Consider the following 912-nt stretch of genomic DNA (forward strand, 5'->3'; position numbering starts at 1 on the left):
TGACCTTTAACCTGAACACTGTGACCTTTAACCTGAACACTGTGACCTTTAACCTGAACACTGTGACCTTTAACCTGAACACTGTGACCTTTAACCTGAACACTGTGACCTTTAACGTGAACACTGTGACCTGAATAATCACAAACAAGAAATATTTCTGACGTTTATAAATAAATAAATTTAATCCCGTTTTACTTCTGAGAATTTGGTTCAGTTTTACATTTGATCACTTTGAATAATTGTATAATCTTTATAGAATCAACATCTCGTCTCAAACAGACTTTAACCTGATGACACGAAGGAGATTCTGTTTCACCTCCTTCTCCAGCTCCTCTCCAGTCTCCAGGTTGTCGACTCCTCTCAGCAGCCGAAGCTTCTCCAGCTGTTGTCTCTGCATTCGACCCGGCAGGAAGAAGTTCAGGGGGAACGCCATGTGCTCGGCAAACCAGGGTCGAGTCACGTCTACGTAGTTCTTCGGCTCGATCCAGAAGGTGTAGATCTGCAGGAAGTTACAGCAGGTCAGAGCGGGATCAGAGCGGTCGCTTTATGAAAAGAATTAAAACGAGTTTTCACCAGCGCAGGAACGAGTTTCTCCTCCATGAGGGAGATGAAGGCCAGACTGTCGGCTCCTTCTTTGGCTGACAGGTCGTAGTCTGCGTTGAATTTCTGAAACACAAACAGGAAACTGAAATACAGTGGGGAAAATAAGTATTTAGTCAGTCACCAATTGTGCAAGTTCTCCCACTTAAAAAGATGAGAGAGGCCTGTAATTGACATCATAGGTAGACCTCAACTATGAGAGACAAAATGTAAAAAAAATTTTTTTGAGAAAATCATTTTGTCTGATTTTTAAAGAATATTTTTGCAAATGGTGGAAAATAAGTATTTAGTCAGTCACCAATTGTGCAAGTT

The 912-nt window shown here is 41.3% G+C and overlaps 1 protein-coding gene across 1 annotated transcript in view; it reads right to left on the reverse strand.

Moving 5' to 3' along the window:
• The window catches only part of LOC106533521 (metaxin-1), a gene marked incomplete in the record, with an annotated part of 9,069 nt that overhangs the window by 2,677 nt on the left and 5,480 nt on the right, over positions 1–912 (reverse strand). The window contains 2 exon segments of the mRNA XM_014029862.1: positions 317–499; positions 574–666. Coding sequence (XP_013885316.1) covers positions 317–499; positions 574–666 — 276 coding nt within the window.

The sequence above is a fragment of the Austrofundulus limnaeus genome, unplaced genomic scaffold (assembly GCF_001266775.1).
Source record: "Austrofundulus limnaeus strain Quisiro unplaced genomic scaffold, Austrofundulus_limnaeus-1.0 Scaffold960, whole genome shotgun sequence".
Lineage (NCBI taxonomy): Eukaryota > Metazoa > Chordata > Actinopteri > Cyprinodontiformes > Rivulidae > Austrofundulus > Austrofundulus limnaeus.